This window comes from Micrasema longulum, unplaced genomic scaffold, assembly GCF_059751315.1.
Source record: "Micrasema longulum isolate JH-2025_06_02 unplaced genomic scaffold, ASM5975131v1 h1tg000365l, whole genome shotgun sequence".
NCBI classification, from domain to species: domain Eukaryota; kingdom Metazoa; phylum Arthropoda; class Insecta; order Trichoptera; family Brachycentridae; genus Micrasema; species Micrasema longulum.
The window spans coordinates 145,212-169,267 of record NW_028277566.1 but is presented as its reverse complement, the minus strand read 5'-3'; the positions used below and the strand labels follow the sequence as shown (position 1 = coordinate 169,267).

Sequence of the window (24,056 nt, the reverse complement as noted above, 5' to 3'; positions counted from 1 at the left end):
GAAACGCAGCAACACCCCGGCAAGCTCTGTCCGTCTTAGGGAGACCGGACCAGAGAACCAGAGTATCACCGTGCTCCATCGAACCACTCCCTTTCTTCCAAGTCTCAGAGACACACAATAAATCTATACATTTATTCTCCATTATATCACACAGTTCATTCATCTTATCAGTCATACGTCCTCTTACATTCCAAGTGGCAATTCTACATTCCTGAGAATTCCTCCTCTTTGCGCCCCCCCGAGAGAAGCGACCTGATGGGTTGCGAGCCTCATCGCGGATGTAAATATCTAGTTGTAAATGGTGTAAAGCTGTAAATATGTTTTATTATTATATGTATATATTATATTAAATACTAACATACTAACTTGTACATATTATATTACTAACACATGTGTATATATATAAAAAACAAAAATACTCGACACTGGCCAGAACACACGAGTTGAGATGTGAAAAGGCCATGAAAAAACGAAGAAGAAGAAAAAGCGAATTATCTCTAGAGGTGCATTTCGTTTTGATATGTAGCTTTATCTGTGCATACGTTCTGGAAAGATCTTTGGTGCAGAAGTAATAATAGACAATCATAGACTAGAGCAATGTAGTTTGTGCAAAAACTGCAAAATCTGACTTATACGAAAAAGTTTCTGTTTAGATTCCTGCTAGTGGATTTCAAAAATTGTAAATGTTGTGTCGATATGTTCTTGCTAAAAAATATTTGATTTATTTTCAATATGTCTGTTTTGTTACCAATCCTTCGCCGCCGTTCAAATTTCGCGATATTGTTTAATATTAACAAATATAGTATTACTAATTTAAATATTTCTGTTTTTACCTGCAATAATTATTACGCATCTCATTTTACTAACTACAGTTATGAAAGAAATACTCTTAAATCGAACTCTTATTCAATAAATCCACCTTGTGTCCGAAACCTATCTTCAAATGTTAACAATAACAAAAATGAAAATAATCTTGGGGTTGTGGCGAGATTTAAACAAATGTACAAAGATTACTGGTATGTTCTTGTACCAGTTCATTTGGTAACATCTGCGTTCTGGTTCGGGAGTTTTTATTATCTTGCCAAAAGGTATGTTTCCAATTTTATCCCACGTATTTAAAGGTTAAGTAATATAAGGTTAATGACACTTTTAAATAAAACTTTCACATGCAGAAATGTCTTATTTCAAATGGATATTTAAATTTAAATTGCTTTTAAACACATTTTACTTTTTTACAACTTATTTAGTGTTCATAAAAGTACCATGTATACATTTTTTTTTTCTTCTGACTTTTAGTGGAGTCGATGTTGTTGGTTTATTGAAAGCTCTGGGAATTAGTGACAGATTCTCAGATTCACTAAAAGATTCTAGTATGGGTTATTACGCACTGGCTTACGCACTTTATAAAGTCGTCACACCAATTCGATACACTGTGACTTTAGGTAAGAAAAATGTTTCTTTTTTTAAAACTATAGTTACACAGTCCTTATTCTGTTCTTCTATAATATTAGAATTTCTTATACTATTCTTTCCACGGTAACACTTTTTAGTTTTTTTTCCATATGTTTTACTATTTCCGATTTTACCATCCTAAAACTACTTTTAGAAGGCATACCGTCGTACGAATGGTTATCAAAGAAGAGAATATCTGTAAATCTTGATACTTATTCTATATCTCATGAATAAGTTTATGTATGCAATAATTACGAAAAATAAAAGATATAATGGTACAACAAGAATAATATTTTTCAGGTGGAACAACAATATCAATTAACTACCTCAAAAGTTGGGGTTACATTAGGCCAATACCTTCAAGAGAAGAATTGAAAGAAATGTATCAAGTTAAGAAAGAAGGCCTACATGGCATGTATCAAGAAACGAAACAAGAGTTACAGCAGCGGAAGGATCAGATTAGAGAACGGAAGGATCATGTTATGAAAGACTTAGCTAGGTATAAACAAGAAATGAGAGAAGTTAAAGAAAATGAATTGAAAAAGTGAATAAAAACGTTGTTACTGTAAATAAAATTATTTATCTATGCACGAATAAGCTACTCTGTTTTATTATTTTTAGATTTATGTCAAGATACAAAAAAAAAAGTCAAATTGAGTGATTTATAAATTTTATTGGATCCTTATGTAGTCAAAATAATATTGATATTTTTCAATTGTGTTTATGTAAGGCATTTGGCTAAATAATGTAACTTTTTACACTAATCAGGTAGACAGCAATAGTCTCCCAACAATAATTTATATTATTATTTCAATCAGAGGACGTCCTGCACTATCTGTAGCCCACGAATAATGGAAAAGGTTAATTTATTGTATGATTTCTTCCAGCACAAACTTTATCTGCTAGTTGGGCTATAAAGGCAACTCTGGGCGAGTTGCTATCCCAGTAATTTAATCCCCATAAGCATAAACCCCCTAAGAGCGGATAGTCAAATAAACGCTAAGAGCGGATAGTCAAATAAACGCTAAAATCGAAAAGTTTTAAACTTGATTTGATATTTCGAAAGTAATAATAACTAATATTGAGATAATTCTCTCTATATTTGTAGTACTATTACAGTATTTAACTTTTAACTAATTTATAAAAAAAAGAGTTAATAGAATATTTTTTTTTTACTTCAAATTTATTTGGATTATAATTTAGGATTTTTTTTATTTGCTGAAAAAATATAAAAGACTCCAAGAATATTTTTTTAATCTCAATAAATTTAATTACTTTTTACATTGTGAAAATAATTAAGTTGTATCCTAAATAACACACAACCTATGTCTTTTATTATGGATAACTTATATTGCACCAAAATTAAAAAAATATCTGTTAACTGTCCTAACAGCTAATCAACTGAGGCCTGTAGGGCTGATTTTGTAAGACCGTAAGAACAAATTCATTAGTATGTTAACAAGGCCAAGAGCACAGATTCAGCAAGGCCCGCAGGGCTGACTCATTGAGGCTCTAAGGGGCAAATTTAGTATCATGTAACCATCTGAGAAAGCTGACTGTTATTACTTTAATTACTGATTTTTCAATTTTTATCACTTACTAATTTTTTTGCCTAGATATTTAATTTATCTGTTAATTTTTTGTGGCTTTGATAGCATTATTTTAAGTGAGAGATTCTTATTTACATTTAGATTGCTCCGAACAGCAAAAAAAATATTCTGATGCCCAAAGGGCTAATATTTTTAGTTGCCCGGAATGCCAATCAACCGAAGCCCGTAAGATCGGTAAAACAAGACGCGGAGGGCCAATTACATGAGGCCCAAATTTCCTAGCATGTAACACTCAGTGACAGCCGATAATGACCACAACTGAAGACCAAATTTGTTCAAAACACCTTAACAATTAAAAAAAATAAATTGTTTTAATTTTATGAATAAAGGCTTTCTCAGACCTCCTGTACACTAAACTCAATTTCGTCAAAAATTGGTCTGTTGGACAAAAACAAACTGAAGCGATGAAGCGAATAAAAAATATTTATATTCTGTCATTACGGCGCGCAATAGACTGAGATTTTCTGCTAACATTTTTCGGTGTAATTGCATTTTAATAAAAATGTAATTTGAGAAGTAGAAATAACTTGTTGGCTCAGTAGATATGTGAGGTTATCGAATATCTATTGCAAAAAAACACAGAATGTTTTTTTTTAGTTATGTTTCAGATCAGCAGGGCAGTATAATCCAAATGTATTTTCAGCTGTTTTTAAAGTACTATTTCTAGTAAGAAAAGATCCATTTTATAAACTGTGTTACTTGAATTGCAAGACAGAGCTTTCTGTTTTAACCTATGTATTACAGCTACTGTTTAAATCAGTTTAAGAGTAAATGGTTGCTTCATTTCTCCATGTAAATTGAAATAATAATTAACAAAAACAGGGTGAATTCTATGGTAGAATATTGACTATTTATGCCTGCATGCTTTAGTTGTCCTCTAGAAATAACATGTTAAAATGACAAATAAAGGCAATATAAATAAAAAATGCAGTTCATTATTTAAAACTTTATTACAAACAGTAAAAACTAATTACATAAATGTAATTTATAACATTTTTATTTTTACATAAAAATGATGTCACTGTTCAAATGCAATTCTTAAATATTAACTAAAGCTTACAAAAATCACATTGCAAATTTGATGCAGTAAATGTCGTAATGTAAAAATTTCCACCAATTGAATTCCTTAGCACATCAAATTCATTGTGGGAAATTAGTTACAAGAGTAATAAAGAATATTTTTATACATAGGGATATATATATTTTTTTAATATCTCAAAACACAGAAGGAATAAAATTATATGTACTCGGTAGTTAAAAAGCAATAGAAATCACTAGTATATGGAATGAAAAAATAAATTTACAGTTTCTAACGTCAACTAAAATTAAATAGAATACCAACATATAAAGCGCTTAATTGAAAAGAAAATTGTGGTCCTGTAGCTAGTTTCACTGAGTCAAGGATCAGAGGTCCAAGGTTTGAACCATGTTTTACCACGACCTCATTCTCTTACAGTGAATTATTCACATTTCATTAAAAATGGCCCCCAAAATTGAAATATCTGCAAGAACCCGAAAATTTATATTTTTTAAAAATAAACATTACATCAAAACAAATCCTTGTCAATCGGGAATGCCCACATTATTATTCAAGTGAATTTTATTTTAGTAAAATAATGAAACTGTCACAAATAAAAAATTGACAATACTTAGTATGCTGTATACTAAATATTCTAAGTACAGTAGAACTCCAATTATTCAAACTCCGACTATCCAAATCGCTTTCAGAATTTCAGAAAAAATAATTAAGATGGAAACATACTGCGATTCGCAAAATAACGACTTGGCTGCCCGAAAACGGACAATTACAATCAAACAGCTTCGACCGAGATGTTCAGCAAGTAATGACTTTCATTTACAGTACAGTACGTACATACTGTGCTAATGTACAGTACTTGTAACTATGCTTAACATGGAAAAGTGTTGCCTTTTCATTTAATTAATTAAAAGCTTATTTTTCATTTTCTATTTGTATGGCATTTCTATAAGTACAGCAAAACAAAACAGAGAAAATATTTGTAACATTTGAACAAGAAGTCAATTACTAGTTACTTTTTTGCCATTGCATGTGCATGTGTAAAAGTATATAATAAAATTTAATGTTAAATAAAAACGTCCAAAAAATATAAAAAAGTGTAATGCTATGGTACCTCTATTAGCACATGCCAAATCCTATGCTTGGCTTATGCCCAATTATTCTACAAACGTTATGTGAACATAACTGTCATGGTGAATGTTCTATTATTTGTTTTATAAAAAATAAGCAAACAATAATGTCTTCCAATGCATAAACTGATTACAACACCGTTTACATTTTTATCAATAATATTATCAACTACAGACCATATGACAAACATCACAACCACTACACTAAACATACTTTATTGTTGATACATACATAATATATACTTATCTATCTAAAAAAGCCAAAATTTTATATAGAATTAATACAAATGTAACTCAATTTCGAAATATACAATTTACAATCCACACTGAAGTTGTGCAAAAACAAAATTGCTGATGCAGTCCACCTAAACTAGAGCTTGCGCAAGTAAAAAGTTAAGAAAGTAAGGCTTCATAGGTAAATGCTTAATATAAAAGGGTTTTACCCTTTATCTCTATCTAAAAATGTAATGCAAGTACATACACTGTTTTTTTAAATGTGAAGAAAATGTTAATATACCCTGGTCAACTCTCTACTGCTGATATCGGGAGTAGGAGTTATGGATCATGTATCATTTCCATAAAAAAAATAAGAAAAAGTCATTTTTATTTTATTTTCATGCCTACTTGAATATTTTCGTCTATTACCGTTTAATAATGAGGAAGTTCAGTGGTTTTTAAAAAAAATAATTTATTAAAGACTATTAAACTAAGACATTTTTTTATGTATCGTATTATCGGTGATATGATTTCTTAAAGTTTTGTATTTTTGAAATTACTCAGCATGTGGTGTCTCAGGTTCTCTCCTTCTTCTCGGTGAGATCTGCTGATTGGTCGGTTGATTTATCATAAATTGTAAATCTATCGCAACTCTCTTATCATTGTTTGATTCAGAAGAACTAGTGACGTCGTTAAAAGTAGTTTGTTTTTATAAAAATCATTTTTACTATTGTTTTCATACATTTTCAAGAAACTTCAATATACAATTTAATGCTCTAATTATTACCGCTAGAAGAATACATTTTATATATTCAATTTTCAATGGGGCTGAACATCCTCATTATAACTACGATTATAAGCGATATAAGATGAATAATCCTGGCATAAAAAATATAGGAAATGAATTATTTAATTACAAAACAGATTGCAATTGTAACGGAGAAGTTGCCAGCTGTACAAAATATTAAATATTTTAAATTTAGTGTCACTCTATTAATCAAAAAATCTGTTAATCCTGATCGGTATAAAAATAGTACTAGTATTACAATAAATTAATAATACGATTTACAATGAATGAAAATTAAATATAAATTTATTTCAACAGAGAGGGAAAACGTTTTTGAGAAGGGAATATGGAAGTCTAAGCATTTACAGGACTTATGACCTGTCATTGGCTGGTTTAAGTGGCCATTTTAGACACTGTGTAACATTCACCATTCTGCCCATGTTTGAACATCCACATTTCCTCAACTCTTCCATCTGTTGACTTGCCTAGACTTCCATATTCCCTTCTCAAAAACGTTTTCCCTCTCTGTTGAAATAAATTTTAATATGAACAACATACTCAAACATTGTTGAAAATTAAATCAGCCGCTACAACCGCAAAGAAAATAACTAGGAAAAAAGTGTCACAAAAATAGTTGTTGATGCCATTGTTTTATGCATCTTATATGCCAGATATAACTCCCTGTGTCTTTTCACTATTTACAAAACCCAAATTACGACTTCATGGAATGCGTTTTGATTTGATGGAAGCCTGAATCGCTGAACTCAATGACGACATATGCGTTAGACACATGTTTTTAATAAATATTCTGTTAATGCATTTATTCCAGATATTATGTAAGCTAAATTCAATCTTAATATTTGATGATAGCAAATTTTAGTTCTTGAAAAGTCGGATATTTTGATATATATTGCAATGCATTGGGCGATCAACGCGACCCCCTTCACTTCACCAACAGTGCAAGAGCAGTCAGAGTATACTTGTGTATCTGGTCACAATTGAATTGAATTGTTATTTAACTAGCAATTTAATTTGTAAAAAAAAACAAAGTTCATCACAAAATAAATAGGGAAATATCATGTTTTTCAAACATTTTAAAAGTAATATATATATATTTATGAAATACTGTCCAGTAAAAAAAAATATTGTTGTTACTTATTAGTAGCATAAAAAGTATTTTTAAATTTATAATTTTGAATTCCTGCAAAAATGGTTGTGCCACGCCCCTAATATGTCAGAATTCATGTTTATTTGTTCCCGACCATTCAAATTTGTTTAGAACATTGTTACAATCAAGGCCAAACATGTCACGTTTTTCTAGTGACATATTAAAAAATATATATATATATAAACATTGCTCCACAATATCCATATTGATTTTAAAAATACAATTAATTATTCTAAGTCCATTTCATATATTTTTATTGGTATTTGTAGTATGTGATATTTCCCTATTCTGCATCTAACATGGCCCAATTTAAATAGATGTATTGAACATAAATATGTGGTAATTTTTTAACATCAATAATTTCACATTTTCATTTTAAATGCGCTAACAAGCCAAACGCCCTAATTTTCTGAATTTTGTTTTTGTGTCGAAAAATAAAATAAACAATTTTGAGTAGACTCAAATCAGTGTTTGATTTTAATATTAAAATTATGTTTCCAACATAATTCATAAAATAAATGTTGTTACACTGTTATCACACATCTACTGAAAGCAGTAGAAAAAAAAGCAAGGGTGAGTTTACTTCCGTCTTTCCCGTGGGTAAATACGTGCATACCTTAGAGTAATAATTCGCTACCCGCTTAGTTATGCCCTTTCACACTATTGCATAAAACACAAATCCAAATTTTTGGTTTGACAACAAACTCTTGATGGACGGCTTCGATTTGCGCTTGCAATTCTCAAATTGAGTACTTACGGCCCGTCGTATTGCTGTAACTGTAGCTAACTTCGTTATTGATATCATAGTATTGTTTTTGTCCATGGGTGCGACTACAAACGGGTGACATATTATTACTTTAAGGTAGATACTTTAGTAGCTACTTTTATATATTGCTGCATATTGGAATAATAAAGTAACTCAAGTTTACACCTGTAAAATATACTGCATCACACTCACAAGGATGGGACGCCGAGGGCTGTAGATACAAGGGCGGTTATTTTGTAATAAAACAATACCAATTAATAACTGATACATAATATTTTACAACAAAACTTATTCTAAATATCATTAAATTGTAATATAATTCTCAAAAGGTTCTAATGTATACAATGAGATCTGGAATATGAAAATGTATTTGAAATAACAAGGCGACAGTTTGCCCACAGATAGTTCTGATTTTTTTTTACAATATTAACGTTATTATGTGTACAAGTACGGAATTTTCATTTTTATAAAATAGATGTGAATTTATGCCAAAAAAATCTTATATTTGCGAATAAATAGATGCGAAATACACCATTAGCGTTTTATTTTTACGAAATAGATGAATCATCAAGATGATGAGAGCCCCGACAAAAATGGTTGGGAGATGAATCATCTAGGATGAACCTGCCCAAAATCAATATAAATCAAAATACATTACTCAAAAGCTTCTAAAAAATCAATTTTTCGGAGTACTTCCTCAAAATGAGCTCAATGATGGGTATACTTACTTTCATCACCTAAGGCTTCAATTAATAAACAGGAATGAAGATCCTAATGTCGAGGATTGTGGGCTACTAAATGCTACTTTCCAACCTCTGCTCAAGCGGCGTTACAGAGCATTTGAAGTCCAACTAACAGCGTAGACGCATAACGCTTCTTTAGTAAATATAATATCGCTACGGACGACTCTAAGGCTGGGTTGTTTAATCGTTAGTAATAGTAAAAAATCAAACAAAATAGTAAAAACTTTAAAAACAGAATCTTTTTTTATGAAAAGGACAACTTTTTGAAAACTTTCAATATTACTTTTAATTTTTAACTATTACTAATGATCAAACAACACATCCTAAACGAGTTAAATATTCAAATTACAAGTTGAGCTTTAAATTAACATTAAATATAAATTTTAAGTGTATAAAAAAGTTGTTTTATTTTGCATATGTAGTGTATGCAAATTTTATTTTTTTTGCAAATTTTCTGTTTTTCATTTGTGAAATTCTCGTACCTTTAATTATGCTGTTAAAAGCTCAAGTTTGATTATAATTCAAACATAAGCATTACATACATATTGTGTTCAGGACAAAGGCTTCAATTTACAATGCTAAGAAAAGGTTTTTTGTTTGTTAAAAAGGTAAACCAGGTCGTGGTCTTGTGGCTAGTGTCAAAGGCTCACGTATCTGAGGTTCAAGGTACAAACCCCGTTGTCTACAATCTGGTTCCAGTTTTCTAATAGTGAGTTAGTGTATATATAATAATATATATAGCTCATGGAAAAGGGCCCCAAAATTGAAATATTTTGATAATTCATAAGAGCGCAAATATTTATTTTAATTAAAAATTCTTTCATTATAAATATATTTCAAACCAATCACATGCGTCTTATACCCATTTTGACAAAAGGATTTGAGCTGCAAATGCCTATTGGCTTAAATACAATATTATTAAAAAGAAATAATTTGGAATGCAGTCATAATTATAATACAAATATTACATTTTATATGCTAAAACAAATTAAAGATTAAGATGAATAAACATTATGATATTTTTTACATGTGATGTTTCAATCATCAAATAAACTGGGCAGTATATTTACAAAAATTAATTGTAGCGGGAGCAATTTGCAAAACATAACTCCATAAACAAATTGATGGATGCACCATGTAGCAATATAACAAATGTAATTTGAATCTGTGTACTTGGGATATTGCAGAGGACTCTGGAAATTCGTTGATAATATCGCCGAATAACAATAAAAATATAATCTCTTTGATGATTTTTTTGATACTAAACTTATCATTAAATAATCAAGAACAGTAGTCATATCACTCATAAATTTGAACACATGCATATCTCTAGAAAAAGAGCTTTGTGCTTTTAATGTAAAAATGTCCTTTATTAAAATCCTAAAACTGACGTACAAGTCTTTTTACTGGAACTATGTATATGATGACAAATAATCAATACTAATGTAAGCTTCTCAAATTAGGGTAGAGATATTTAAGATTTCGTAAGATTCCGGTAATTTTGACTCTATTAATCTTTGATGGTAAGTTTCTGAAATTCTAAATAATTAAAAGGCAATCAACAATCAACTACAGGAGAAGCACGAGTAAAATTGTTATTAGGTTCACGAAAAAAATGTATGCAAGGGGCCCATAACCTTGTTGTGACACGTCAGTACGGCCATTAACTCAGATAGGTAAAAAAAAAGTTGAAAAATAACCATAAAGATTACAATTTGCAAGATTGTATTGAACAGCAAAATTTGAAACGATTGATTTTGCCTGTTGTACAAGATCATACATATATTATATGTACATATTTATATAGTAGTGTCAAGAATGACAAATTTTTCTGATGAAACCATATTACTAGGTATATCCGAAATGAATGTTGTTTTTTCAATAAAAGAAAATCTTTTTAAAACATTTATTTACGATTCAAAATAGAATTGCCTATTCTCCTATTTTTATTATATGATTTAAATTAAAAAACATGTAATTTAAAAAAATGGGAATGTCTAATATATCACATACCACTTTGAAAAAGTTTTGAGTGGTTATATACAATACATACAATTTCATATAAAGTTAATTTTGTATACATTCAGCCATGGCAAAATTAAGCGCAACCTATGTGTTATTGATATCGCAATGCAGAGATCAGATATGCATCAATACAGATTATACAATAGATGTCACAGATAGACAAACAAATCATGACTGACAGTTAAAGACATTCATTTCAGATTTACCAATATAAATGAATTGGTGAATATTATTTACACTTGGGTAGCTGCTTTCCAGACGTCAAAAATGTCAACAAATACAGTATGCCTGGCTAACCCATGTAGTGGTAGTTGGCAGGGGAAGGGGGGTGAGTGGCGGGTCCAGCCAGGCTAAGGAGGTGGCACGCTCGGCAGAGGAGGCGCCCATGCAGTGGGTAGCAGCGCTTGTCCGGCTCATCCGTGAGTTGCATCCCGCACTCTCCGCACATGTAACAGTCTACGTGGAAGTCCTTGTCCATGGAGACTACACGCACTGTCTCCTCAGTGCCCTCTACCGGTGTGATACCTATAAAGAAAATGTCAAAATTTATGTCACAACCCAACATTTTAAATTTTCACATTGTGATATTTTCCCGTGAGAAACATGAAACATATAAAAAAACACCATACAGAGTTATCTAAGGACGATGTTATTATAATTCTATTCGGAGCCGGATCTATCATTGGCTCAGGTTGGCGCAGAGAACCAGACACTTGCTTACAGAGGAGGATAGAATAATATGCTTGAATTAATTTACAAACGTGTATATTCCCGTCCCCATGAAGCAAGTGATGGGGCGATACCCTTAGATCCGGCCCTGAATCTATTCTGTATACACCCATTGTGTGCAAGATATTAGTCAAATTATTATTCTACAAACATTTTAACTGAGTCAATATTATTTGTTTCTTCGAAAACACTATATTGATTCAGTTACAATGTACAGTGGTGCCTCACACAACGAACTTAATTCGTTCCAGGAGCAAGTTCGTTATGCGAAAAGTTCGTTATGTGAAACGCGTTTTCCCATAACAATACATGTTAAAAAAAATAATTCGTTCTGTAGCATAAAATATGGTAAGATGACATAAAAAAAAGATAAATTTTTTGTTATTATTTTTATTTAGATACATCTAAAAACATAATGAAAAAAACACACATTTTTTAATTTTAAGAAATAATCGAATCTTGCACATCTTCATCCATTTTCCGCTTTTTGGCCGATGGTGCAGTGAAAAACCTGTCCAAAGTCGTTTGTTTCTCTCTTTTCTTCAACATCTGCCGGAAATAACGGACAAGAGTATCGGAGTACAGGTCGTTGATCCTGTTTGCTTCAGCGGAATCCGGATAGTGGGCATTGGTAAACTCCTGAACTGCTTTCCATTTGACCAGGATGTTCTTGATGTCAGCAGTTGGAATTGGTTGATTGTTTGATTGTTGCTCCTCGTTATCAGATGACGCTTCCCTTTGAGCATTGTCCTGTTGTTGGGCCAGAAGTGTTTGGAGCTCTTCAGTTGTCAGCTCTTCTTTGTGTTCCTCAATAAGCTCCTCTACATCCTCTTCCTCTACCTCTAATTCCAACCTTTGGGCCACTGTGATGATGTCCTTCACCACTTCTGTGTCATCAACTACTGCTTCTTCCTGAATCCACGAAGGCACAAGCATCTTCCAAGCAGAAATGAGGGTCCTTTGTGACACTTCTTCCCAGGCCTTCTGTATAAGTCGTATTGCCAAAAGGATATCAAATTTCTCCTTCCAAAACATTCGGATAGTCATATTGTTTCCACCAAACTCGCATTCTTCAAACACCTTATTAAAGAGGGCTCTAGTGTAGAGTTTTTTAAAGTTCGCAATAACTTGCTGATCCATTGGCTGGAGAATGGATGTGGTGTTTGGTGGCAAATACTGCACCTTGATAAAAGGATAATTTTCCTGCAATATTTCTTCTAGGTCTTTTGGGTGAGAAGGGGCATTGTCAAGTATCAGAAGGGCTTTGAGCGGCAGTTCTTTTTCCAACAAGAATTTCTTCACGGCAGGAGCAAAGGTTTCCAGAATCCATTCGTTGAAGATAACTTGGGTCACCCAGGCTTTTTGATTGGACTTCCAATGGACGGGCAATTTAGACTTGATAACGTTATTTTTCTTAAAAATTCTTGGATTTTCAGAGTGATAAACCAATAGAGGTTTGATCTTGTAGCAGTGATCGTGTGAAGTGGGCGACTTCGTTGTGTGAAGCGAAGTTCGTTGTGTGAAGCGAAGTTCGTTGTATGAATCATGAAATGAACGAAAAGGAAGTTCGTTGTGCGCAGCGTTCGCTGTGCGAGGCGTTCGTTATGCGAGGCACCACTGTATTTGATTAGTAATACAATTACATATACTGACATTACAATAAGAAAAATTTAATAAAATAATTAACAATCATAAGTAAATTCATATTCTTATTCCAATATGCCCATGAATTATAGAAATGACACTTCAATAACAAATTTTGGATAATCGGTTATCGGATTCATTATCTCACCTATAATTATAAAAACTTTCATTTGATAATAATAGTAATAAGATTTTAAAAAGTGAAACGAGCAGATACAATTTCACAATATTAAAAAAAAAATCAACATATAAAAAAAATAGTTATCATTTACCTTTGCCACAACTGGCACACTTTGGCGCAAACATCCTGTGATAATCATTAACACAGTATATTTTGTTGTCGACGTCCACAGTAAATGGTACTCCATCCAAGCACTCGTTACAGATACAACACCTGAAGCAGCCAGGGTGGTAAGATTTGCCCATTGCTTGGAGTATCTGAATATTAATCACAAAATACATTTTTATTTCATCTGTTTAAATAACACTATAATACCATTTTAAAAACATAATATAAATACATATATTAACACGTTCCCGATTATATCGACTATAGACATCAAAATCAGCCCAAAAGACATTAGTAGTGAAAGAGTAGTGAAGTAAAGAAGAATACTACAAATTTAAACATGCATGCTTCCATTTTCCATTATGTTGTATCTCAACTCAACACAGGGCTCGGCCTCATAGAGTTAGGGATACATTTTTTTTTTGGAAATATATATATTTGTGTGAATAAATAAATAAATAAAAATTATGACAAAACGTCATAGAAACATCAAATTTCAACATCAATAAGGATGGTGTCATACCAGAGAAGCCGAGGAGGGCATTTGAGCGATATTGTGTTCCATACATAATTTCCATGCATATGCTTTGTATTGATATCAATCAACTTAGACATTTTAAAACTATTTGAGTTTTATAAAAGAAAAACAAATCGTACACCTCTTATCATCACACTTTTATGTAGACTTATGTGGCATCATAGCCACACAAGAGTTAAAATGACACAAATACAACACTAAAATACGCAAGTATTTTGCACAACATAAATATATATGTCACCATAGCTGTTCAACGTGTATATCGATAACTGTATGAAAGAACTGAAAGCCTTAAGAATGGGAGCAAAAATGGGTGCTTTAACTATCAATTGTCTTTTGCATGCTGATGATGTCGTGCTAACAACAAAGAGGAATTGCAATTCTTGGTAACAAAAGTCTACAATGTATGCAAGGGAAGTGATTTGCTGATGATTGTGGATAAATCGAATGTTATGGTTTTTGAAATAAAAGGAAGTGTGACAAAATGTGAAATCACTGTGTATGGGGTTATACTAAAACAGGTAGAGGAATTTATGTATCTGGGAAGTATGTTTACTAGGGATGGAATGACTGAGAAAGATATTGAAAGGAGGGCGAGTGCCGGGAACAGAGTGAACGGTACACTTAATCAACCTTGGCAAATAAATGTTTGTCGCAAGAGGCAAAATTAGCAGTTCACAATGGAGTCCTGGTCCCGACCCTGATGTATGGGAGCGAAGTATGGAAAGAAGAAGAAGACTTGGAAAAACAGGGATGAAAGTAGGCTGAATGCTGTCGAAATGCGATCTTTCAGGCGAATGTGTATTAAAACTATGTACGATACATGCACAAATGTTGAGATCCGTACATTATGTAAGGCTGAGATAAGCATTATCGACAAAATCAAGAAAGGAGCTCTGCGTTGGTTTGGAAATGTAGAGCGAATGGACAGCGAAAAAACAACTAAAAATATTTACAGTGTGAATGTTGACGGATGCAGAAATAGAGGAAGATCGAGAAAGACATGACATGACCAAATCCAACGAATACTTGAAGATGGACATGTTAAAAGTCAGAATAATCGGCGCGGATGCATGAATGTAGAGGAAGCGAGATCTGTATGCAAAGATAGAGTGATGTGGCATTCTATCTTCTATGCCTACCCTTACAGGGAAACGGCGTGATGGTTTGTTTTATAGTGATTGCTCTCCCTTGATTTGTATACGTCATATAAATTGACTTTATTAAAAAGATTGCTCACCATTTCCATTATAAGATGACCACAGATGGCACATTTTTCTGCAGTCTGCTGGAAACCGGAATACTGAAATCAGAATTAAATAGATTTTTATATTCCCCTTTGTGGGGGGTTGTTTAAACTAAACATCATACCTGTGGCTTGGATCTATAAGAGCCAATGTCATAAATTATAATATTACAGGAGAGTAATTATTTAGCTGTTTGAACTGTTTGACGTCTTTGATAACACATATTCGGTATGTGGTTATTTACAAATATTTAATAACATTTAGTAAAATGTTTGACCACACATGAGTGTGTATAAAATATTTAAATATAAGAGTATTTTACTTGACATCGACCCTCTACAAAATGGTGGCAAGAAAAATATGAAATATGACATTGCCTGTTTTAGATCCAAGACACAGATAAATGTACATTTCAACTAGTCTAAATAAGTTATTAAAAAAAATATGAAAAACATTTCATTCGCTGAACTACCCAGTGTCCTGACTATGCTTTTTTCAAGTAGAAGAAAAGAATAACAGTCGGAAGTGATTCTTCATTTTTTGTTACAGTCCAGGGGTGCTATTGTGAACCACTCTTGTGGCATGAGAAAACAGTATTTCGTGTATTTTGTTTGTAAACACACGAGATAATACGGCCACGAGAGTGTTTGGAATACCTGCCCAAGACCCATATCATGAGACAGTAAGAGATAACAAATATTTATTGATACAGTCAATTCAAATTTTCTACACAAAAATTAGAATATTCACAAGACCTTTTATCAGTTAGCATAATGCTATTGAAAATTTTATACAGATGTTCTAATTTTAAGAAAATTTGAGTTGACTATAACAATAAATCTCGTTTCACCGCAACGGGTAAGTTTTATGAACATAAGTATAGCAATGTACTTACTGACAGTACAAGGGCATAATTATTGATTTAAAAATTTAAATTATTCCGTCATAATGATAAAAACAGTAAAGTTCGCACCAGATAATCTTCTTCGCAGTAAACTCTTCCGTGCACATTGTAAAAGGCCTTTCCCCGAAGGGCCCGCCCGCAAGAGCAGCAGATAAAACAATTGGTGTGATATAAGTTGCCCATTGCTTGGCAAGCTTGCCCGGCTCCTGTCACCTTCTCTCCGCATGTGTGACAAATCCCTAAAACAATTACCCATCGCATTTTATAAAACCAATATGTATATTTTTAACGTAGAGAATATTGCACAACTGGTTGGTTATTTATTCATTATTAGTAGAAAAAATAGTAAATTGTAATTATCTTGTAACATTATCACATGAAAAGTTAATTAAATTAATAAATAAATAAATGCTGAATATTTACAGCATATGTGTATACATTTTCTACTATTCATCATTACAGAGGTTAAAAATTTGATCTATTTAAAATAAAGGGAACAATATAAAAAACCAGTTGAGTAAAATACTATATTTTACAAGTATTTAGAAGAATCAAAGAATAAAAATAAATACGAAAATGCAATAAAATGTAGAAATAGCTAACTGTCATTTAAAGTAAATTATTATGAAAATAAAACTTTGTCATTAGTTTTACACAATTTTTATTGTTTATTTTTTATTTAAATTCTATGACATTGTGAACAATATTCTGCGTTTACTATATTAGTTTGATATCACCCGTCGATGGGAGGAGTGCTCTCTCGAAACTGTAGTAGTGTTCTTGTAAAAGAATAAAAATTGTGTAATACTAAAAACAAAGTTTTATTGTCATAATAATTTATAATGAAGTGTTACGAAGTGAATGTCGATTCAATTAACAAGTCATTTAAAGTATTTGAAAAAAAATGAAAACGAGAATTTTTAGTCAAATTAATTATAAATTGCAATTACAAGATCAAATAAAAAAATCATAGGACGCTTCTGAGTTTCATTGTTTACATTATTACCTAAACATAAACTAAAGTCAGACCAATGCAAATTGGAAAAGGACTGTAGGTCTGGGGAAATTTGCTTTAATAAAATTAATTTTTCAATTTGTGCTGTTTAGTCTTTAGTTGTATTGACTACAAAATATGAATAAAACTGTCTGAGAAATTATTTTATGGAAAGTTTTTTACCAAAATATTCTCCTTCTTCATCCTGTCTCTCCATTTCTTCTTCCAGTTGGCGAGTTAGCTCTTCCACCTTTCTCTGGGCTTCCGTGGGGCCGGTGGGGCGAGGGGGTGTCACGCTGTACGGGAGGAGCCCCTTCCCCCGGGAGCCCCCGCCGCCGGAGCCGCGCGAGCCGGCGCTCACGCAGCTCGGGGTGGGGGAGGGCGAGGGCGCGGGGCTGGCGCGCGGGCTGTCTGGGTGGGCGAGGGGCGAGGGCGCCGGCGGCCGCCGCACGCCGGGCGCGGGGGTGTGCAGAGGAGTGCAGAACTGGGAGGCCGCACTGCCCCCCGTCATGCATACGTAATCTGATCCGTTAGAATCTTCAGTTATGCGTAATCTTCCACCTCCCGCCTTCAGCCGATCCTGGTCCTTCATTTGGCTTTGGGGTTTTGAATCTAATATGTTTTTAATAGTTTGAGAAGTAGGTACAGAATGGAAGTATTTTGGTGAAGATGTGGTGTTTTCCACGCATGTGGCGATGTTGGCTTTGGGTCGCTGAGCGCTCGGGGTTATCGAAGCGTAGATCGCATTCGACGGGATTGTGACAACTTTGTTGGCGTACGCAGCCGGCAAGGCGTAGTCACTGCTGTCGAGATTACCACGAATTTGTCCTCGTTGGTTATTGAAGGGTACATCGGCGGATTGGCCGCGCTGGTAACCCGCGTGGTGCGAGAGGGAGTGGCGGGAGGGTGGAGCCACCTGGGGCCCGGCTTGAGGTGCCGGAGAAGTCAGCTGCCCGAGGGAGTTAAAGTACTGGTACTGGGTAGGAGTAGCGGGCCTAAAAAGGTGCAGGTTTTCATACACGGGAGGACCCTCAGATGCAGGAAGCGGTAGGCCGGCCTTAGCAACTTTAGCTTGGTTATTAGTAGGAACTTGCGGTTGAGCTTTTCCGTAAGAAGTGTTAAATGATTGGTCGAGAGATATCTGAGATCCGCGGTCGATGGAACTCTGAGGCTTATCGCTGATCTGATGGTAGTAAGGAGGCTGACGAGAGTTCCCGCAGTCGTAGAGTGAAGCGTTCTGTGTGCGAACATTCTCGTACACCACATTTGTAGAATGGTTCGTATCGTCGTGAGCAACTTCGTAAGCAGAAGCGGCGTCGCCCCGAGAATGAAGAGATGCGTTACTAATGGAATGTGTGGGGGACTTTGGTACCGTAGGTCTTATATTAGATATAGAGGCAATAGACTCTACCCTTTTTGGAGTTGCGTACTTTGAAGCAGCTATAATATTCGTTCTCTCGTAAATAGTATAATCTAGGGACGGATTACTCGAATCTTGACTCGCGTGTTGCACCACGAAACTTTCTATCGCCCCAACAGCTCTTTGCCTATTGTGCGATGAACTTTTATTGGGAGATACGTAAGATTCGTTTAAATAATTCACATCATCTTCACCTATCTTCAAACCCTGCAATCCTGACAAACAATCGGTATTGCTGTGCACGGTGTTCTGTGAAAGAGACATTTTAAATAGACACCAAAAAGAGGATATATGTTTAATTTTTCCAAGACTCGACCGATTGACCGACGGTAGTGTACTCGTTTAACATGACTTGAATTAATATATATTTTGAAATAAAATCACCGCCCATCGGCATAAAGAAAAGCGTATCACAAACTGACAGTAAAATCGATTTTTAAAAAGTTGTTTAGGCTATTAAATTATACAAACTACTAAATGGATCCTATTAGTTGACCATAAACTGGTATTGGTTAAAGACCATAGACTAAAAATGATTCTCTATTGTCTATGTTTTTACAGCTCATTATTTATGACTATTTGTTGTTTACTATTTCACTATGGAATACTAGTATAATATGTAATCTGTGACTATGGATGCCGCTGATTAAAACGCCAAACCGAGAATCAGTAGTGATCTGTGCCAAAGAACCAAAATTATCGTGGCCATTTTGATAATTGAAAAGTGTATTATTAAATAAACCGTCACCAGTCATACAAATTTTCATAATGTATGACATGGAAGATGATCCGTATGAGGAGGAGGACGCCGAAGAGATATCTGCCGAACTTTGGCAAGAAGCTTGTTGGATTGTAATTAACGCATATTTCGATGAGAAAGGTTTAGTTCGTCAACAATTAGATAGTTTTGATGAATTTATACAAATGTCTGTCCAGAGAATTGTAGAAGATTCTCCTCAAATAGATCTTCAGGCGGAGGCTCAACATGCATCCGGTGAAATTGAAACTCCTCCAAGATACTTGTTAAAGTTTGAACAAATCTATTTATCAAAGCCTACTCACTGGGAAAAAGACGGCGCCCCCTCACCCATGATGCCGAATGAAGCTAGATTGAGAAATTTGACTTATTCTGCCCCCTTGTATGTTGATATTACTAAAACTATTGTTAAGGAAGGCGAAGATCCTATTGAAACGCAACATCAAAAAACTTTTATAGGGAAAATTCCTATCATGTTAAGATCTACATATTGTTTACTGAGCGGCTTGACGGATCGTGATCTTACTGAATTGAACGAGTGTCCTCTTGATCCTGGTGGATATTTCATTATCAACGGTTCCGAAAAAGTTTTGATCGCCCAAGAGAAAATGGCTACCAATACTGTCTATGTGTTCAGCATGAAGGATGGCAAGTTTGCTTACAAAGCAGAGATCAGATCGTGTTTAGAACACAGTTCTCGTCCCACATCTACCTTATGGGTCAATATGATGGCTCGCGGAGGTCAGAGCATCAAGAAGTCCGCCATTGGTCAGCGTATCATAGCTATCGTTCCTTACATCAAGCAAGAGATACCCATTATGATCGTATTCCGAGCTTTGGGTTTCGTAGCTGATCGAGATATATTGGAACATATTATTTACGATTTCGATGATCCAGAAATGATGGAAATGGTGAAACCTTCCCTAGATGAAGCATTCGTAATTCAGGAACAAAATGTTGCTTTGAACTTTATCGGCGCTCGAGGAGCGCGCCCGGGTGTAACGAAGGAAAAGAGAATTAAGTACGCTCGGGAAATTTTACAAAAAGAAATGTTACCGCATGTTGGTGTATCTGACTTTTGCGAAACTAAAAAAGCTTATTTTCTCGGGTACATGGTACATCGACTGCTTCTCGCCGCTCTCGGGCGAAGGGAACTAGATGACCGGGATCATTACGGTAATAAGAGACTTGACTTGGCTGGTCCGCTTTTAGCATTTTTGTTCCGTGGGCTATTTAAAAATTTAATGAAAGAAGTTCGTATGTACGCCCAAAAGTTTATCGATCGGGGAAAAGACTTTAATTTGGAGTTGGCTATAAAAACGAAGATTATAACAGATGGCCTAAGGTACAGCTTAGCTACGGGTAACTGGGGTGACCAGAAAAAAGCTCATCAAGCCAGGGCTGGTGTATCGCAAGTGTTAAACAGACTCACCTTCGCTTCCACTCTCTCGCATCTTCGGAGAGTTAACTCTCCTATCGGTAGAGATGGCAAACTTGCCAAGCCTCGACAACTTCATAATACTCTGTGGGGAATGATCTGCCCCGCTGAGACCCCCGAGGGAGCAGCTGTGGGGCTGGTAAAGAACTTGGCCTTAATGGCTTATATTTCTGTAGGAAGTCAACCCTCACCTATTCTAGAGTTCTTGGAAGAATGGTCTATGGAGAATTTGGAAGAAATTGCTCCATCGGCGATTGCTGACGCTACCAAAATTTTTGTTAACGGATGCTGGGTTGGAATACATCGTGATCCTGAACAGTTGATGGCCACTTTGAGAAAACTTAGAAGGCAAATGGATATTATTGTGTCCGAAGTTAGTATGATCCGTGATATTCGAGACAGGGAAATTAGAATTTACACCGATGCAGGTAGAATATGTCGACCACTATTGATAGTTGAAAATGGCTGTCTTCTTTTGAAGAAGAGGCACATCGACATGCTGAAAGAAAGGGACTATAACAATTACGGATGGCAAGTTTTAGTGGCTAGTGGAGTGGTAGAATACATTGACACGCTGGAGGAGGAAACTGTTATGATCGCTATGAGTACAGAAGATTTAAAACAGGAAAAGGAGTTCGCCTACTGCACAACCTATACCCACTGTGAGATTCATCCGGCTATGATTCTAGGAGTATGTGCCTCTATTATTCCATTCCCTGATCATAATCAGAGCCCTAGGAATACCTACCAGAGTGCTATGGGTAAACAAGCTATGGGTGTTTATATCACAAACTTTCATGTACGGATGGATACCCTCGCCCACGTACTTTACTACCCGCATAAGCCGTTAGTGACTACACGCTCTATGGAATATCTCAGATTCAGAGAGTTACCGGCTGGAATCAACTCTATAGTAGCAATTTTGTGCTACACTGGATACAATCAAGAAGATAGTGTTATCCTCAATGCCTCAGCTGTAGAGAGAGGATTCTTCAGATCAGTGTTTTATCGTTCTTATAAAGACTCGGAATCTAAGAGAATGGGAGATCAGGAGGAACAGTTTGAGAAGCCCACGAGAGCTACTTGTCAGGGAATGAGAAATGCCCTTTACGACAAACTAGACGAGGATGGAATAATAGCACCTGGAATCAGAGTATCGGGAGATGACGTTGTCATTGGTAAAACAATAACTCTTCCCGAAAATGATGATGAGTTAGATGGAACCACTAAAAGATTCTCAAAACGAGATTCTTCAACATTCTTGAGAAACAGTGAAACTGGAATTGTAGATCAAGTTATGCTGACTTTGAATAGTGAAGGATATAAATTTTGTAAGATAAGGGTAAGGTCGGTGCGTATTCCTCAAATAGGAGACAAATTTGCATCCCGTCATGGACAGAAAGGAACATGCGGGATACAGTACCGACAAGAAGATATGCCTTTTAGTTGCGAAGGTCTTACTCCAGATATAATTATCAATCCTCATGCCATTCCGTCTCGTATGACTATTGGCCATTTAATTGAATGTATTCAAGGTAAGGTATCGTCCAATAAGGGAGAAATTGGTGATGCAACACCATTTAATGATGCTGTCAATGTACAGAAAATTTCTACACTTTTACAAGAATATGGCTATCATTTAAGAGGTAATGAAATTATGTATAATGGACACACGGGCAGAAAAATCAATGCCCAAGTTTTCTTGGGACCAACCTATTACCAGAGACTCAAGCATATGGTAGATGACAAGATCCATTCTCGAGCGCGCGGGCCCGTTCAGATTCTGGTGAGACAGCCTATGGAAGGAAGGGCTCGCGATGGAGGATTACGTTTTGGAGAAATGGAACGAGATTGTCAGATAGCTCACGGAGCAGCACAATTCCTTCGTGAACGACTCTTTGAAGTTTCCGACCCGTATCGTATTCATGTATGCAACTTCTGTGGATTAATAGCTATTGCCAACTTGCGAAATAATACTTTTGAATGTAAAGGTTGTAAAAACAAGACACAAATTTCTCAGGTCCGCCTTCCATATGCTGCCAAACTACTGTTCCAGGAATTGATGTCAATGAATATTGCACCGAGATTAATGGTAGTTCAATGAATATACTGAGAGATTACTGAGACAAATCTCATATTTTACTAAGTAACTTGATGTACTTTTACACATTTCATGTTTATTCAAGAGTAAAAAATGAACATTCAAACTTATTAGTGTTATTTATTCCCACTCAAATGTTCTTAGTAATTCTTGTAAGTTTACATGATGATTTTATTGGAGAAAATTTTTGTTGAAACTTCCAGTTGTATGAAATTAATTTGTAATTACATATATTATTAAATAACTGCTAAATAAATATCATTTTTGTTTACTTCCTGCCAACATAACATATATACTTCTAAATAAAGCCCCGTACAAAAAAATCCCAAGTAAAAAAAAGACAATAATATAATCATACTCATTTAATGCAGTTTCAAAAAATGTTGAGGAGAATCAAATGTCAAAAAAATGACATTGGTTTGGAATATAATATCTTGGGGTCAATGCTACAAATAAGTGAGTTGTGATTTATTAGGATCATACGATTTGAATGCATGACTTGTCAATTTGTAGCATTCATGGAGGACAGAAAAATCCGTTTTAGTTGGTAACTCGCAAATGGTGATTTTGAAGTTACCTAGTTGTGGTAATTACTAGAGATGGAAAGGAATTCCGGTAACTATCTGGCTGGATAGCGGGGTCTGTCATTTGGGTGAATATAAAAATATTTGAGCTAGTGCTGCCTGCGGGTGCGATACCCTGCCGTTGCCACACCATACAGATACAGCATGCATCTATCTTAGTACGGGTTTATTCACATAGATAGATGCAATAAAAATATTCCAAAAATGGAAATATACATAGCACATTGTACTCTACAATTAGGGATTATATAAAAATATTTTTTAATGTACGCATTGTATTAATATTATTTTTGATATGTAAATGTGATTTTTTTCCTAAAATGCCCAATAAAGATTATTATTATACCAGAGAGTAGCTCCGGCGTTATAGTCCGGCTAGCAGCTATATCCGGCGAATACCTAATAAACATTCAACAGCCAATATTTCATGAAATCAATGCCACTAAATTGATTTATTGATATTGATATGTTTGATAAA

At 34.5% G+C, this 24,056-nt stretch overlaps 3 protein-coding genes across 3 annotated transcripts; 2 read left to right on the top strand and 1 right to left on the bottom strand.

Annotated features, from left to right (window-relative positions):
• Positions 1-600: 600 nt before the first annotated feature.
• Positions 601-2,049, top strand: LOC148282194 (uncharacterized). Its single transcript, XM_088225495.1, has 3 exons — positions 601-1,088; positions 1,297-1,442; positions 1,753-2,049. The coding sequence occupies exons 1-3, from the start codon at positions 733-735 to the stop codon at positions 1,998-2,000; spliced, it is 750 nt and encodes a 249-aa protein (XP_088081621.1). The 5' UTR covers positions 601-732; the 3' UTR covers positions 2,001-2,049.
• An 8,753-nt stretch (positions 2,050-10,802) lies between these two features.
• jub (LIM domain-containing protein jub) lies at positions 10,803-19,136 on the bottom strand. The gene is made up of 5 exons (XM_088225494.1): positions 17,462-19,136; positions 16,354-16,523; positions 15,374-15,436; positions 13,579-13,744; positions 10,803-11,458 (listed from the first exon to the last, which is right to left on the bottom strand). The coding sequence occupies exons 1-5, from the start codon at positions 18,960-18,962 to the stop codon at positions 11,226-11,228; spliced, it is 2,133 nt and encodes a 710-aa protein (XP_088081620.1). The 5' UTR covers positions 18,963-19,136; the 3' UTR covers positions 10,803-11,225.
• Positions 19,137-19,312: 176 nt separating this feature from the next.
• Positions 19,313-23,250, top strand: Polr2B (RNA polymerase II subunit RpII140). Its single transcript, XM_088225493.1, has one exon. The coding sequence runs from the start codon at positions 19,467-19,469 to the stop codon at positions 22,995-22,997; it is 3,531 nt and encodes a 1,176-aa protein (XP_088081619.1). The 5' UTR covers positions 19,313-19,466; the 3' UTR covers positions 22,998-23,250.
• Positions 23,251-24,056: the final 806 nt, after the last annotated feature.